The sequence below is a fragment of the Ips typographus genome, linkage group LG2, assembly GCF_016097725.1.
Source record: "Ips typographus isolate SLU linkage group LG2, UJ_Ityp_2.0, whole genome shotgun sequence".
NCBI lineage: Eukaryota > Metazoa > Arthropoda > Insecta > Coleoptera > Curculionidae > Ips > Ips typographus.
The window spans coordinates 22,245,068-22,260,968 of NC_138423.1; the positions used below are offsets into that span (position 1 = coordinate 22,245,068).

Genomic DNA, 15,901 nt, shown 5'->3' on the forward strand with positions numbered 1-15,901 from the left:
TATTTTGTTAAATAAAGATTGCTTATTCTCTGAAATCTGTATTTAGGAAAAAATCGCTGAAAATGTATATAAGTATCTTTAAGTACTAAAAAGATTAGTTCATAGTTTACCATGACGCATGTACATTGTACTCTATCCTAATCACAATTCGAAATAAATACTGTTATCATTATTATTATTTTACACGGAGGGCAATTCTAAGACAGTGTACTGATTCTATAGATTCTTAGAAAGAGTTTAAATAAAGGAAATTAAAAAACAAAAGATCCAAATTAAAACTTTTATACTGACCTATAACAAATTTGTAAGATATTTTAATATGAAATCAGAAAGTGTGACTTAACTAATCCTTATACATTTATAATAAAAAAAAACACCTAAAACATAAACTACTAATGATCACTTTCCGTGTCGACCTCAGGAGACAATTCGTCCGCTATGCCCACTTCATGGGCGTAGTTAACTCCTTCTAAATAATTGGAATGAAATTCTTGCGCCGCAACCTCGCTGCTAAATGTTGCTTTCAGCGTACGCCAATGCGGATCGTTTGAATCGGCCCACTCAACCGATTTCCAGGTACACTCCTTTCCTTTGATCTGTAAATCAAAATGTATTTTAAAAACAGTTCAATCATAATATTGGATTGGAGTTTTTCGGCATAAGTGGCGTGCAAATCAAAACTTACCTCCAAAACTGTGTTAACTCCAATGATAGTATTACTGACAATTTCTCCATTATCACTAATAATACAAATACGAGCTGTAAATAGTTCTGGATCGTAATAAACTTGCAAATCTCCCATGCAAACTTGTTGCCAGTTTCCTCCAATGTCCTCGCTTAAAGTGCAACGTTTAGTAAACATTACAGTCCTGAAAATCATTAATAATCTAATTTCCGTATTTTAAGTTAATAACAGAAGACAAACCGTTCATCATCGTCATCGTCTTCATCTTCATCATCTTCCTCTTCATCGTTATAATCTTCATTTTCACCATAATCGTCGTGACTGTCCTCGTCATTGACTTGAAGATTCTGAACTGAGGTGGGAACCAAGTCGCTTAATTGACTGCGGTTTGCTTGTATTTCGGCAGCCTAAATTTAAACAAATCAGAACTCTATAATGCTCAGAAATAATTTTACGCACTTTCAGCACAGTTTCATCGATGCATTTCTTAAACGCCTGCGCCAGTTCGGTATTCTTAAACTTCACTGCAAGTTGCTCTAATTTCGTTTCGTCTTCGCTGTAATTCATGCCGGCCCAAACCCAAGCCTTATCAGACGTGTTCATTGGTTGCAACTCCAAATCAGATGTGATTCGTTGATTCAAAACCACTTTGTGTACTTGTTCTCGTCTCAAAAGTAGTCTGAAACAAAATTCACAACAACATACACTTAAGAGCAAACAGATTAACTCACCTGTATGTTTTATTTTCTGGGTGGAATAATACTTTTAGCTCGCCGATTCCACGTTCTTTCCATTCTTTAGTTGAGCTGTCGTACCTAAATAACTTTGCTCTCTCGTTAAATACAACGCTTTCTTCTTCCTCGCCCGTACTGACTACAATCGCGTCTGGCAGAGGAACGATTGGTTCAAAGTGAGGATCGTGATCGGCACCTTCGACTTCTTCATTATCTGAACCTTCTTGGGTTTTGTTCAATTGTTCTTTAGTTTTTGATGGGGTTTTTTCTTTCTTCAACTGAAGAAACACGAAAATTTAGTTACAAGTTGGTTAAGTTTGTTGAAGGGAGAAAAAGTCACGCCATTAGTGAGCGTTCAGAAGTGTTGTTTAGGCCACAGGATTTTTACAAGGATTCTTTAAGTTTAGTAAAATTAGAAAAGTTTTGCATAATCTATTGTTCTAATACGTATTATTAATAATTAACAAAAATCTAAAGTATTAGTTTACTTATTATGCAATTTAATGCTGCCTCGGACATTTTAAGTATGACGTCATTAATCAGCTGTTGTCCATCACTTTTGTCACCACAAACTTTCGGTTAAAACTTACCTCCCAAGAGTGAGTTATGTGTGGTGCCCTGCTTGTGTGATATTAGTTATTTATACAGCAAGTTACTTAAACCATTTTTTATTAACGAAAAGAATAATTAGGCCCACAAGCGAAGTTCTTCGAGTGAATAAACCGGTTTAAGTCACGTGTTTTATTCAATATTTTGTTAAATTTCGACCGCGCCCCGTAGATGTGACATTAAATTGTTGTTTCTATATTATCAGGGTTTAGTTTTTCCTTCTCAATGGAAACCAAAATTCATAGAATAATGTTCTCACCCTAAATTAAACAATGATAAGTTTCTAACCATAGGAAAAAATTGGAAGAAATGAATATTATACTTAACTCATTTAATCATAAAAGCGTAAACATCTGTTTTGTAGGCATTTGACGGCAAAGTAAATCTTTTTGATTGCATTCTAGACAGACAAATTTCATGGGTTTCGATCAAGTTAAAAAAAAATACCTGAGAATGAGTTCAACACTGATTTTGTAAAAAATAGAAAATATATATTTTGAAAACAAGTTGACAGCTGTAAAGGTTTAGAAACAGGCTTCCTTTAGTAAACAAAGAAAACAACGTAGTTATGGCGCTCCCTAAGAAGCAGCTAGACATTTTTTTGGTCAACTTTTCTAGTTATGTCAACAATATTAGTCTGAAATACACCATATATTTTCTGTATTTGACTTATTTTCTGATACTTTGATATGTGTTTTGGTTTATTTACATTTATAATAGGTAGTCTATCCGATTAAACGTTGGTAACATCCGTCGCAAGCAAATTTTCCAATACCATCCAGAAAAACAGTGCTTAAATAGTTTATTAGCACATGTCACACGGATACAGTGACGTCACTGCCAATAACAGTGGTTTGTATTGTTCTATACCATCTTCTGGGAATGCATAAATATGCTTACAAGACAATTTTTTTATTTCCATTTAAATGGCAGTAAAAAAAACACTAATACCAAAAACTATTTAACCCTCAAGTTGTAAAAAATAATGGTATTGTCCACCACAGCAAATTTATTAAAACTTTTTGTTGTTAATAATCATTGTTAAATTACTTACACTTCCAAACACTGGGGCACCTGCTCCTAAGAACGCAAATGGAACTTCAGAATTAACTTTTGGAGTAAACGCAGTTTCAGTTTTTGACGCCTGATATTAAAATGTAACAAATCAGAACAATGCAAAAGTTACAAACAAAAATCATACCTGAGCTAAATTAGCGAAAGATAAATTCGAATCAGCTTTCAATACAACCTCGTCCTTGTCTTTTAAATTGGTTGTCGTAGATCCAAACGTTAAATTGGCATCGGTTACTTTAGGTCCAGCCTTATTTCCAAACACTCCTTGACCGAATATGTTGCCCGTATTAGCTGACGTACCGAAAATATTTAGTTGTGATGAAGCCCCAAACAGTGGAGTAGCCTAAAAAAAACAATATTATTAGTTGTATTGCTGGAAAGAATAAAGAAAACGTGAAATTACCGAAGCTTGAGGTTGGTTAGCGTTTAATCCTGGACTACTTCCAAAAAGGCTGTTATTTGAACTGATATTAGCTGCAGTGCCAAATATACTTCCTGTAGCAGGTGAAGCTTTGTTTAAAGAGAAGAGATTACCACTGCTGCTAAATAAGTTCTCTGCAAAAATAAAGTTTGGTACTAACTATTAACTACAAGTTGATATAACTTACTAGAAGAATCTGAGTCATTTCCGAAAATTGACATTGAGCCGAAGAAATTTGGAGTGGACCCATCTTTAGGGGTACTGAAAATGTTACCGGTCGAATCTCCGAAAATGCTAGGCGATGCACTACCGGAACTAGCAGATCCAGTGATTCTAAAGATATTATCGGATTTCTGGGTAAATAAGCTGAAAAAACGTTCAATTAAAACAAATGTACACAAACAAGGGCAGAAAGACCATTTCGGTCGATAGCCCATTTCGTAATGAAATAAAGATTGTTTATTATTATTATTATTATAAAAAGCGAACTTCCAGCGTTATTCCAGGTGAGCTACTAAGAAACAACATCCATTTACCAACTATTTCAAATTCAGATTTCAGGAAAAAAATTCTTAGGTGAAGTGATCTAGAAATAAGAAATGGATGTTTTTCCCTAAAAATTTAAGTGTGTCTACCAATAAATATGGTTTATCTAACTAACGGCTTTTTTCATTTCTCACATAAACAGAATCGACGTCCTTTTTTGATAGCTCACATGGTACAGTCAGTATTTTCAGGGACACTGTGTACGACACTTACCCAGATGATGATTTTTGTAAAGAACTTCCGACAGGTGTTACTGAAGTTGAGCTAACAGTAGACTCTTCTTTCTTATCATCTTTTTCGCCTTCAGCTTTAGGGGTTACGTTACCAGAGGTTGACGTAGACGATGCCTTACCGAAATTAAGCGAAAACAGATTAGCGGTCTTCTGATCAGTAGATTGTGGTGTTGCTTTTTCAGAGTTAAGTGAAAACAGATTAGTGGTCTTCTGATCAGTAGCTTGTGGTGTTGCTTTTTCAGAGTTAAGTGAAAACAGATTAGTGGTCTTCTGATCAGTAGATTGTGGTATAAATGAAGGTTTTTGTAGTAGTTGTCTCAATGATTCAGATTTTGGTGGCCGCATTCCAAATTGTTCTCCTACAATAAACTATGTTCAAAAAGTGTTCCTGCAATACCTAAACGAAAGTAATACCAGTTGGAGAGCCAAAACTGAACTGTGTGATTGGTGGGGTACCAAACACACTTTCTGCAGTAGAAGGAGTGCTGAAACTCAAAGTACTTGTGGGAGTGAAAAAGACAGATGTGTTGGCACTTGTTATGACTGGCTTTTCGTTTATTGAGCTTTTACCGAACAAATCTTTTAAATACTCGTCGTCTTTTTGACATTGTTCACAAACACAGTCCGGTTTTTGCCTACAAATTTCACGATTCATCAAATTCATTTGATACAAGATTTAAACACAAAACTCTCACCTGTACGCCATAAATTTAGGTGGTAACATAAGTTTAAGAGCTTCCTCTTCTTCTTCAGGTGTCACTTGTGTTTCAGATACAAATTCAACATCCGAATCCGACTCGGTTGTGCTTTCAACTAAAACAATTTTATTATTAACAATGTTTATTTTATACCGAAAACAGTGTTTACCCTTTCCAGGGGTTTCACCCTCAAGAGTGTCCAGTTTTGCCAAAGCATCATCTATGGTTTTCTTGAATTCTACAGCCACTTCGTTACTCTTAAATCGCAAACAAAATTGATCGCGCGATAATTCTCCTTCAGAAAAATCGGCCGCGTGGAACAGCCAAGTTTTCTCATCTTTAGACAAATATTCCACGTCTTTTGTGAGCCAATGATTCAAGCAAATTTTAAAGACTTGTTCGCGTCGCATTACCACTCTATGGTAAGTATAGTATTTTCAAATCCCCCTCCAACAACTATAAATGAATGAACTTACCGTAGTTTACCGGAAACGTTATCTTTGAGAATTTTTACATCCCCAATGCCACGTTCTTTCCATTCACCGCTAACAAAGCGAAACAGCTTAGCTCGATGGGTGTAGAGAACTTCTTCGTTCTCTTCTCCAGTTTTTACTTCAACTATATCGGGAAGAGGGACAACCGGTTTGAATTGCACGTTGGCTTCTTCCTCTTCTACGTAACTGGCTGTAATTTTTGAGATTTAAGATGACAACAAAATTGACATCTACACGTATGTATATCATTGGCATAATAAGTTTCACTCTTGAAAGTCTTGAATTTTTAGTGTGACGTACTTGTCTATTCAAGATGGAGTTTAGTGTAGTGTTATTGATCAGTGTCACAACTGTCAAGAGTGACAATAGAAGCAGGAGTAATTTCCAATGCTCAAACACAACGTAACATGCTATTTTACTACCAAGATACAATACCTTATAAGCCCAACAGAATGAAATGTTCAAATTGTGAGCTCAACCAATAAATTATTAATTATTGAGCGTCGAATAGAATTTATAATTTTGTGTTTTTTAGATAATTTTATAAACAGTGAATACTAGAAGAAATAGTTAAGTTAGGACAGATTTCCAAATTTTCACTTTCATATGATTTACAGAGTAGACAGTTTGGACTTGATCCTGTTTTTAAAATTTATACTTTTCACTCTCAGATGATCAAATTTTTGATAATTATAGCAAGTAACTATCTATTTTTATGACTACCATTTTTTTATATTACATATCTTTTATTCACAATAAAGTTTTTGGCCACAAAAACCAAGAAGACAATGATATAGATAAAATAATGACTCACCATCTGACTCGTCTCCTTGTCCGCTACTTATTCTGCGTGGACTTCGCGGTTTAAATTCAAACTCGGCTTTTTTAGGAGAACTGAACGAAGTTTGTTCTCCAGCCTGGGGGTTACTTTTTTCTTCTGCACCAGACGATGCGCTTTCCACTTTAGGTTTCCATGAAAATGCAGTTTTGGCGGCGTCAGTAGCTCCAAAACCGAAACTTGTCGCAGCTGGCGGTTGAGTGGTCGCAGGCATACCAAAGGAGAATTTCAGTCCAGGTGTTTCTAAATTAACCTGTTAAAAGAAATATATATTTTTATGAATATTATTCAAATAGTACAAAAATTTTATATAATTACAAGAGAAAGTTACAAATTATAGTTATAAAAAGCTAAAGTTAATACTTACTCCTTTAATGTTTGTAGAGTCCTTTTTAGGTATAGTATCATCTTTCGGTGTTTCGCAGCTTAAACAGTACAAACTAGTCGGCTCATTACGAACGTAACAGGCTTTGCAGTCCCACGAACCGGGTTTTGGTTTAAAACTATCACCAAACCCAGATAAAACTGAATTTGCATCCAATTTAGGAGCAGCAGGTGTAGCGCTAAATGTAAACTTAGATGTAGGCTGTTCTTGTTTGGTAGTTTGGGTGACCGGCATCCCAAAAGTAAAGGTTTGACCACCAGTATCCAAAGAAATGCCTTTCAATCCAGTTGATTGAGTTGTACTTTCAGCTCCATCTTTAGGAGTTTCGCAGGAAGTGCATTTGGTTTTGTCACCTGGATTAGAAACCAGACAAGTTTTGCACTCCCACGAGCCTGCAGCTGGTTTGAACTGATTTCCCCATCCACTTGAAACTGGAGTGATTGTCACTTCGGTTTTTGTGGAATCCGTGCTAGGTTTTGCCGTAAATGAAAATGTAGGTTCGGCTTTTTTCGGTGAGCTACCCACTTTAGGAGTGTCGCAAGCCATACAAGTGTTTGTCTTGCTGTCATTGTTGACGTAGCAATTTTTACATTCCCAACTACCCTTGGCGGGTTTGAATTTGTCCCCAAAACCTGTCTTTGGCTGAGCTTCGGCCTTATGGTGCTTGCCACTTATTTGATTACCTTCATCCAAAGAGGTTTGTAATTTCTGCAAAGTAGCCAAGAACCTGTTAGCAATTTCTTCGTTTTTGAATCGAGCTGTAAACATTTCCGCTTTAAGAACTCCTTCAGAATAGTCTTTCGCATGCCATACCACCGCTTTGGCATCTGCGCTATTTTTGTTGAATGGCATATTTTTCAACACTTGATGATTAAGACACACTTTGTGCACTTGTTCACGTCTCATTACTAAACGTATCGTATCTTCTTTGAGAATTTTGATATTTCCTAATCCCCGTTCCTTCCATTCGGGTTTTTCACCACTAGTATCCCATCTGAAGAGCTTGGACCGTTCTTCAAACAATACCTCAGCGTTTTCTTCTCCGGTTTTTACTTCCACCAAGTCCGGAAGCTTCTCAATAACTGGCTTGAATTCTTGCGTTGGAACATATTCATCCACGTCATCGTCATTGGATGTTTTCTGAGGGGTATTGCTTTTCGCAGCAGGTTGTGGCGTCAACTTTGGAGATTCAAACGTCAATGTAGAACCGGAAAACAGGTTTTTAGGGGGTTCAGAATGGGGTTTACTTCCGAACGTAAACGAAGCAAACGGGCTGACTTTCTCAGGTTCTTTCGCCGCCTCCTTAACCAGTTCAACTGGTTTTACTTCTTCTTTTGGCTTGAAAGTTGGGGTAGACATAAATTTGAATCCTCCTAAATTAGTTGGGGTAGATTGTGCTGTAGAAGATGTAGGGGGTTTAACTTCAATACTCGCGGTAGTTTTAACACTTTTAACAGTCTCATTGGTTTTAGATTCCTGAATTTTAGATTTAGCTAACTCAAAAGCTTCAGCAAACTTCCTAGCTTCTTCAGGTGTTTTAAATCTCACGCAAAACTTCTCCAAACTGAGCTGTTCATCAGCAAAGTCTTGAGCTGCCCAGATGTATGCTTTGTCGTTGTTGATCATTGGACTTAAAATCATATCTTTAGTTAAAAAGTGGTTGGCACAGATTTTATGCACTTGATCTCGTCTCATCAAGATACGTACTTTTCCAGTTTCAGGATTAAAAAGGATTTTTATATTGCCAATTCCTCTTTCCTTCCATTCCACAAGGCCGTTAGTTGTGACTAGTCGGAAAAGCTTGGCCCTTTGGCACAACAACTCTGTTTCCTTTTCTTCACCAGTTGTTACAGGAACCTCGTCAGGAAGGGGAATGATTGGTTGAAAGTCGGGCCTGGGGTCGTATTCATCCACAGATCCGCTGGATATATTACTTACATTGCTTCTAATTAAACTTGTATCAGTTTTCTGTGGTGTGGAAAATGTTTTATCCAACGTTTTCTCGATATGGATTCCCAAAGAAACGTTTGGAGATGCAGTTTGGGCAGATGAGACAATTGGACTTGATACGGAGCTGGAAATACTCTGACCACCACTGAAAGGTGATGGTTGATTTAAAATTGATGGAGTTGACGCTATCGTTGTGGTGACAGGCATTGGTATCTGATAATTATGTGGTCCTTGATTTGGCAATGCTTTAGGAATGGTTGCTCCTTTGATGTGTTGAGGTGGAATAGTCACAGACAAAATCGGTTGACTGGTGGTAGTTTTAAAGCTGGGAAGCGGATCAGACGAAGTAATCACCACATTGACAGGAGGAGCCCTTGACACTGGAGCAGTACTGCTACTTGTAGCACTAGCAGCACTGAAACCACCAGTTGATAAGCCTTGACCCAAAAGGCCACTCTGATTATAGCCACTGGAGCTGAATATGGATGTTTTAGGACTATCCTTAATGCTTATTGGTTGTGAAATGGAAGCAACCGCACTAGATCCTAAGCCAGCCTGACCAAAACTAGCATTGTTTGGTGGGAAAGTTTGAGGTTTTGGACTTTCCTTGGCAGGTGATTGAATACTCAGAGCCTGGGACGCTATCTGAGTTAATTGACTCAGATTCGGGTTCAAAGGCTGCGGCAGTCCAGTCAAATGGGACAACTGCTGTTGATCAGCCGGCGGCGGCAAAAATGGTAGACCTGGAAGTCCTGCTTGTAAGCCCAAAGGCAAGTGTGGATATGGTAATCCTGGGTACAGACCAGGATACAACCCTTGACCAGCGTAGGCAGCTAGATTGGCGACAGGCGGAGCTTGTGGAAGACGCGGATAATTCGGATACAAATTGTTGACCAATGAATTCATAGATGACAAGTTTTGGGTCTGATTATTGCTCATATTGGGGCCTAAGTTGTAGTCTAACGAGTTGTAATCCGGATCTAAATCGTACAGATCGTCGACGCTCAATTGTGTGTTTTTATTTTGATCTTTTTTGATCTCGTTCAGTTCTCTACGCATTTCCTGTACCATATCAGTGACACTTTGCAGCCGGTCATCGACGGAGTGAGTAAGATCGTCCACCATTTTTTTAACATCTTCAAAATTACCTGTAAAAGACTGAACTCGTTGTTCAGTCACGGAGGTTAAACTCTTAACGGCATCTTTAAAACCTCTAATTTCATCAGTGAGTGACTGTTGCAACTCAACCATCATTTTATTTTGCTCTACAATATTGCTCATTGCCATGTCTTTGGATGCCATCAGTTGACGAATTTGGGCGTCCAATCTTTCTGGACTGGGTCTGGCTTCGCGTTTTGATACATTGAACCGTAACGGTGTAGAATGTAATTGCAAAGTATCATTTTTCGCGGACGAGTCACGAACGTTAGCAAAACTAGCGTGATGAGTGTAGGAACTAAGATAATGTTCACCGACTGAGTCGTCCGAGACGTTTTCATCCGACATTCCGTCACATTCATTACGATTGGAACAGTCAGGATCAATCCTAGATAGAAGCCTTTCAGTCTTTTCTATTTCAGTACCTAATTGGGCATTTAATGGGTGATTTCGGTCTTGCGACGGTTCCCTTAAACGATCCAAAGTTAAATACAAACAATCACGTGCTCGAGACAACAAAATAATGTTTTGACTTCTCATTTCAGAAGTAACATTTTCCTTTCTTTGGTTTGTCTTTGAGTCGGCCATCGCTTTATAAATTTGCGACTGATAAAAGCTGGCGTAAGGATCCTTGAGGCCCTCAAATAAGGTCATAGCCTTTTCGTATTCCTCTTTTTTCATTAGCTGAACGCCTATAAACAACTTGCCTTTTTCAATATAAGTCAAAATCTCATCTAGATTAAGATCTTTGCCGCCTTTAAACTCAAACATCCTGTTACTTGGATAGATGACTGCGTGCTCATTTTTCAGTTTTTCTAACAAAGGCAAGGCGGTTTTCCAGTATAGTTCGGCCCTTGCGGAATTTGCTTCAATCTCGGTATGTTTAGTTAGTTTACCAACTCGATCTGCAAAGATTGTGGCTAAGTGTACCAAAAGCTTGACGTCAAGTCCATGATTGCCAACGCATCGAACCACCTAAGAGATTACTACATTAATACACACCACATGAGAATAAATTCAACTTGGCTAAAAAAGTATACAAAAGTACTTGAACTAACGACTTACCTCGATCCCTTTAATCAAAATAAGTCTAATTTCTCCCATGTTTAAGGTATATTCGTTTTTATACATTTTGTAGGCAGCACTTAAGAATTTAGCCTGGTTGAGTGTTCCTAAAGTGGCAGTAATTGAAACCGGCAAAACGGAAGGTCTAAAAGAGGAAAGAAACATACAGTGTTCCACGTTTTACCTCATAATAGTCGTAAAAAAAATTTTTTTTTGTTGTAATTAGAAGTAGGCTGAAAAATATTTTACACCTATTTTTCTTTAGAAAAAGATGCCAGTGAAAACCATAATTATTTGGTACATCTCTGACCTCATCTTATTTGGTGTAGCTGTCACATAGAAAGGGAGATGTGCGATATCTCTCTTTAGTTTATAGTGAGTTGGAGTTGAGAGACGGAATGCATGGACGATGGACGTATGTCTAATATCAATTTTAACCAAACGTCAACCGTCGAGAAAGACGAGACTGAAATTGTGATTTTTATATGTTTATTTAGTAGTTTTTAGTTTAAGTTATCTTCCGCTGGAAACAATTTCGTTTAAGCGTTGTGTTGTTCAATGGTGTTCAAACAATAGTAAGAGTTGTCCCAATAAAATATTTTTACGAAAAGAGTAACTTTAGAGTTTCATTTACGTTAAAAATTGAAATGTCTTTTACTCCGTCACAGGAGACCGCTGGATCATTTTAACTTTTTTTTTAAGCTATTTACAAAATTATTAACAAAGCAATATTAAAAAGAAAACGTCATAGCTCAGTTTAATGCATATATCTTAAAAAGTTTATATTTGGAAACTTAAATTCCACTATGGTTTATGACACCATTGAGAAACATCTCTGCAGTTATTCCTTTCAACAAAAATGTATTGAAGAAGGAAGTAAATTAAGCAAGTCAATAAATCCAAAATAAAATATTGGCGTTCCATTTCAGGCCAAACAGAAAATATCCAATTTAACAGGGTGAGTGTGTGTAATTAATAAAATCAAAAATATAATAGGGATACCATTTACCTAAACTCAATGTGCAAACACTGTAATTTTTAGTTATTGATTTTGCTCATTTAGTGAAGCCACTCAAGCCACTCATTTAGAAAAAAGAACACTTAACCACAAACAAAGTTTCAAGCAGTATTGAAACAACTTCAGTAATCCTTGTTTCTTCCACAAAGTGAAGAAAAATGTATAAGATACTTAGATGTGAAAATCTAAACGACGATAAATGTTAATTGCAGTGATTAAAGACACAAACTATATGACGTTAGGTGTTATTAATAATTTGAAAGAAGGTTGATTTAGTATAAGTATGTAATCACAAATTATAGTATTTAATTTAAATAACCAGTTAATACTAAATCTATAAAAACAATAAAACTCACCTGTTTTGATGAAAGTATGTCAAACTATGATCGGCATTTTGCGCTTTTGATTGTGCGCACAACGTGGCACAATAAATAAAGCTTTGCACATCCAAAATATTCAAAGTTTCTGCGGCGCAATTATTCAAATTCTTCACCGAATACTGCAAACCGTCAAACGATTTTAGCGTGAAATCAGCCAAATCTTGATAATTTTTTGCCAGCCAAATGTAATGGTGCAACGATCCCGGATACACCATTTGGGCGACCTGCATATGGCACTATGTAACATAAATCAGTAGGTTAAATAAAATCAAAACAAACCTCATTATAAGTAATCAATTCTCTGACATCGGGAAGCTTTAGGACGGGCTCTAGAGCTGATGAATTGAAAAAGCTTGTTACGGTTTTTAGTTGCTGATCACGCTTCACAAACAACTGAAACAATGACAATAGAACAAACGTAGTTGAAATGCTATAACGGAAAAACCTTTTTGAAAATCTGTTCGCGCCACATTCCAGTTGAATACTGGGATGCTTTTTCAATTACTATGTTTTTCCTATCCTTAGCCAGACCAAGTAAAACGTTACCTGCTTGCGATCGTCTGAAATCACCCAAAACATTTAAATAAACATACAAAAGGCTGGCTTAATGAGAATTACCGGAATGCTGCTTCTTTATGCCATCCAGCAACCAGTAACCGCCTATTTGCCGGCAAATTACTAAACCAAACACCTTGAGTGTCTGGTACTGGAAGATTGTAAGCAGTGAACAAAAGGGGTAAAACAAAATTATCCACCTAAAATCCACAATAACACTGTATACATATAAAAATGTGAAGTAATATAAACTTACCTCTTTGAAATTAATTAGGTCTTTTTTAGCTTGCTTAAATGCTAAAACACTGAAATGAAAATTCACTTGTCCTTCATAGTGATTCAGGAACTCTTTAAGCAAAATTTTATCAGGACAAGAATCCACATTTTGACTGGCTTTCAAAAATGATTGGTCAAAATTAAACACTGTGGTCACATAGTCAGTGGTGGTTTTCACATGTTCAGTATGCTCACTAAGAGATAACAAAGCCAGTTTTTCTAGAACTGACGTGGACAAAAACCAAAACTCCCAAGTAAGTTGAGTGGAAATACTAGCATCTTTTTGATACCTACACACCAAAGTAACACTTCAATTATAAAGAAACAACTTTACTTTTATACTACTAACCTAACTAACACCTCAGCAAAAATTTCATACCAAGAAATATTGTCATCAAACATATCCAATTTTTTCTGTTCAATATCAAAAGCATGCTTGTAGGCTTCTTTCACTTTGTTATTTTCCAACAAGTTTTTCAACAACCTAACCCTCAAATTAACATCTGTTGGCCTAAAAATGTATAACAAAACTTAAAGCAACAATTCTTGAAACCTATCTAGAAAAAATACCTATTTTCCAGTTCCTTGAGCAAAAATTCAGATACTTGATTTGGATCTTGCCCATTACTGGAAATGAGCTTCTCTTTCAAGCTTGTAACAATTGGATTTTTTGGATCTAAAGACTGAGCCAAATCACAAAAATATCTGGCTCCAGAACTGTCAATGTCTAAATCGTCTTGAGCAAGCAGATCACACACTAAAAATTATTTACTGATCAGAATTCTAGAAAGTTAAAATTTGGTCACAAATATAATAACTTTACTGTTTACTTTGTTTTAACAGACTTTAAAAAATGTGATAATTAATCTTGTTGGGCCATCTACCTTTCAAGACCAAGTTGTTCTGATTTGGATCCAGTTGTAAACTGGTTCTGTAAGCCTCAAGAGCAGATTGTTTCCTGCCCAGTTTTTCTAAAGCTTTCCCCAGCAGATTATGTCCTTCTGGCGACTTTGGTTTTACACTTAAATAGGAATTGACGTAGCGCACGGCGTGTTCATAATCTCCCACATTGAAGTAGAGCTTTGCAAAGGCATACCCTCTCAGGCATCTCTGAAAAGTTTAATTTTGTTGTTTGTACATTATTAAAAAAGAATTGTTGCAACAAATGCAATAGCCAAAAAAAAAAAAGGTGTAAAAGCAACCTTTAAAGTCTAACCTCTCCATAACCATAAATAAATAACTAAGAACTAAATACTTGTTGTTGTTGTTGTTGTGTTTGAAAAATGTGCAAGAATTACAACTGAAAGCTTACTTTTTTAATTTTATTATCAAATTGAGATAATGAAGACTAAAAGACAGGGAATAGTTCAAACCATTGTAATAATTAATAAACAGAATACTAGACAGAAAAAAAGCCAAAATCTTTTGTTGAAAACAGGAGCTTAGAAACCCAAACTTGAGCCCAAATCACCAATTATAATATGGGTTAGTAGGAATTGAAGATTAGATGAAAAATTGTTTTGTTTTGAGTTTGTTTGATGCTCTATGTAGACATTTATTTTAATCTATTTCTATGTATAAAATTCTCTATAAATATAAATAATACATACATAATTTTATCAAGAAATCCTTTACAGTGATTTCAACAATAAAAATATTTAGAAGACCAAAAATGTATATTTATGAAAAGGATAAAACTACCCACTTTTTTAATTTTGTCTATATTAGGTTCATTCACATATTTATTTGAACTGAACTCAACCTCAAATTGATAATATTTGATTAGTGTAGGTTAAAGCTCTTTTCCTGAAGTGGGAAATGGGAGAAAGTCAATTTGAAAACCCTCTAAATGAATACAATTTCAGATTAGTTTATAGTGTTCCAACTTTCAAAGAAGACAGTTTTCAATTTTATAAGATAAATAACCATTGAACCTGGCTACAAGGGTAAAGATTTAATTGTAATGCAATGGACACAATGGGGCAAGTTCTGAATGACAAACACTAATACAAAGTAACATCATGGAAAAACCTGATCTTACCCAAACTAAAACCTACTTACCTGGTTTTCTTTAAGAAGTACATTTAAGTAAATAAGTGAAACAAAAACAAAATTTAAAAATTAAATGATAGTCTATTTTGAGCTTTATCACATGTAAAGTTATTGCAGCAGTCTGTAATGTTTGGTATGTTATTGTATTGATAAGGCTTACAAAAGTCAATACATATCAAAGAGAGGGACAAATGTATTCTGCTTAATTCTAGACTGTCTCAAAAATCAAAAATAATTAATGAAACCACCTTGATACACAACAATTCATGGGGCTATTTACAATCAACCCAGCAACTGAACTATTAATAGGCAAGTGCAAATAATGCTCCTAAAATAGTACTTTGCATGTTTCCAAGTTAACAAAATCGTCATATCTAGCATTAACGTATTTAAAAGAGAATGTTCAAGATCATGAGAAATGCCGGCTCAACAGAAAAAACGTTACGCCGATAGGCCTTACCTCCGACTCGTTATTCAAAGATCTCAAGCTGCTATTCACGTGTTTGTCCACTTCTTGCCTGGTTCTAAACATTTTACCTTACGAAGGGATGTCTTAACAATTATTAAACAATCAAAAACATATATTTATGGACTAAATTCAGTTTAAAACACCACCAAACAAAATGCTTTCACATTCACAGAATGCTAAAGATGTCTTGGGCTTTGAAAATGACAAGACTTCAACGAGATATAGGGGAAAGAAATATGGCGCATTTAAAACACTGTTGCC

At 35.9% G+C, this 15,901-nt stretch overlaps 1 protein-coding gene across 3 annotated transcripts; it reads right to left on the minus strand.

Moving 5' to 3' along the window:
• Window positions 1-266: 266 nt before the first annotated feature.
• On the minus strand, window positions 267-15,856 carry Nup358 (nucleoporin 358). Of its 3 annotated transcripts, XM_081974281.1 has the most exons (26): window positions 15,632-15,855; window positions 14,004-14,229; window positions 13,690-13,876; window positions 13,469-13,630; window positions 13,100-13,409; window positions 12,907-13,043; window positions 12,734-12,848; window positions 12,568-12,681; window positions 12,265-12,512; window positions 10,891-11,035; window positions 6,700-10,800; window positions 6,309-6,585; window positions 5,477-5,684; window positions 5,170-5,417; window positions 4,998-5,115; window positions 4,717-4,937; window positions 4,283-4,661; window positions 3,711-3,889; window positions 3,506-3,657; window positions 3,230-3,445; window positions 3,083-3,172; window positions 1,417-1,697; window positions 1,145-1,364; window positions 926-1,092; window positions 686-869; window positions 267-596 (listed from the first exon to the last, which is right to left on the minus strand). In XM_081974281.1, exons 1-26 carry the CDS (start codon window positions 15,701-15,703, stop codon window positions 393-395), a joined length of 8,961 nt encoding a protein of 2,986 aa, XP_081830407.1. In that variant the 5' UTR covers window positions 15,704-15,855; the 3' UTR covers window positions 267-392. The 3 variants fall into 3 exon arrangements, with proteins under 3 accessions (XP_081830407.1, XP_081830406.1, XP_081830408.1); XM_081974280.1 differs by having other exon boundaries at window positions 4,998-5,417; XM_081974282.1 differs by lacking the exon at window positions 3,083-3,172 and having other exon boundaries at window positions 4,998-5,417; window positions 15,632-15,856.
• Between the last annotated feature and the right edge of the window lie 45 nt (window positions 15,857-15,901).

Excerpts from the sequence above, each read along its gene's own strand:
- Nup358 (XM_081974280.1), bottom strand. The coding sequence starts at position 15,703 with ATGTTTAGAACCAGGCAAGAAGTGGACAAACACGTGAATAGCAGCTTG. Across the intron at positions 12,513-12,567 it reads AATTGATTACTTATAATGAG|GTCGCCCAAATGGTGTATCC; the intron begins GTTTGTTTTGAT and ends TGCCATATGCAG. Across the intron at positions 10,801-10,890 it reads TTTTGATTAAAGGGATCGAG|GTGGTTCGATGCGTTGGCAA; the intron begins GTAAGTCGTTAG and ends GTAATCTCTTAG.